General features: G+C 32.6%; 1 protein-coding gene across 1 annotated transcript; it reads right to left on the bottom strand.

Annotated features, from left to right (window-relative positions):
- Positions 1-19: 19 nt before the first annotated feature.
- Positions 20-832, bottom strand: LOC107135246 (putative zinc finger protein 56; the record flags this gene model as incomplete). Its single annotated transcript, XM_015477150.1, has 2 exons — positions 735-832; positions 20-300 (listed from the first exon to the last, which is right to left on the bottom strand). Coding segments are annotated over exons 1-2 (379 nt in total), but the record flags the coding sequence as incomplete, so codon positions are not given.
- Between the last annotated feature and the right edge of the window lie 574 nt (positions 833-1,406).

Below are 1,406 nucleotides of genomic sequence, written 5' to 3' on the forward strand. Positions count from 1 at the left end.
GCTTTGCCACATTCTTTACATTTGTATGGCTTTTCTCCAATATAAATTCTCTGGTGTTCAGTATGGTGTGATTTTTGATTTAAAGCTTTGCCATAGTCTTCACACTTGTATGGCTTTTCTCCAGTGTGAATTCTCTGGTGTTGACTAAGGTGAGATTTTGCTTTAAAAGCTTTGCCACATTCTTTACATTTGTATGGATTTTCTCCAGTATAAATTTTCTGGTGTTCAGTAAGGTGTGCTTTTTGATTAAAAGCTTTGACACTTTCTTTACATTTCCAGATGTTCTCTCCAGTATGATTACTGTAGTGTTTAAAAAGGTTTGAGTAACACTTAAAGACATTTTCACATTTCATCATTTTGTAAGGTATATTTCCATTGTAAAGCCTATGGTTTTTAGTAATGGATGAAATTTGAGTAAAATATTTTTCATTTTCTTATGGAGAATTTATCACAGCTCTGATAAACAATTGAGGAATCTTTAATGCTTTTACATATTTTTTAAACTTGTAGGGCTTCCCACCAATATTAATTCTCTGGATTTCAGGAATTCTTCTAGTTTTATTAAAAGTGCTTTCACATACCTTATATCTGTAATTTGTCTCTTGATTATGAAAGCTTGGATAAGTAAATTTTGGGCATAGATTAAAACCTTTTTCACTTTTATCATTGTAAAGCTCATTTAAATGATCACATGGGTGTTTTCAATAAAGAGTAGGTTTCTACAGATCTCTAACATCACATCTCCATATAAAGTCTGCTGAGAAGGGTCCAGGCATGCCCATTCCTCTTCCAAAAATTCAATGACCACATCCCTTAATGTCAATGGTTCCATTTTCTGGCTTTCATGATGCTTAGTGTTCCCCATATATTTTTTTAGCTTCAATGTAGCACAGAAACCTCTCCTGCTGCCTCCTCTGCCTTAGGGAAAAATCTTAAAGTTAAAAAAGGAAAATTACATAACACATACACAAAAAAAAGAAAGAAAGGAAAAAAAGAAAGAAAGGAAAAGGAAGAAAGAAATTGAAGAAGACACAAGAAGGTGGAAAAACTTCCCAAGTCTTGGGCAGAATTCTTATTGTTAAAATGCCATTCTAGCCAAAAGGGATCTATAGATTTGATGTGATACCCATCAAAATACCAATGATATTTTTTCAGAACTGAGAAGAAACATTAAAATTTGTATGAGAAGTAAAAGACCCAGAAAAGTCAAAGCATTTGTAAGGAAAAAGAAAAGTGCTGCAGGCATCATAATGTTTCATCTCAAAACAGCTTGTACTTGTATAACAACAGACACGTAGACTATTGGAATAGAATTAAACACACAGACAGATGCATACAACTACAATCATTTTGACAAAGGTGCCAAAAAATTACTTTAGAGAAAAGACAGCATTTTTAACAAATGA

Source organism: Marmota marmota, unplaced genomic scaffold (genome assembly GCF_001458135.2).
Source record: "Marmota marmota marmota unplaced genomic scaffold, marMar, whole genome shotgun sequence".
NCBI classification, from domain to species: domain Eukaryota; kingdom Metazoa; phylum Chordata; class Mammalia; order Rodentia; family Sciuridae; genus Marmota; species Marmota marmota.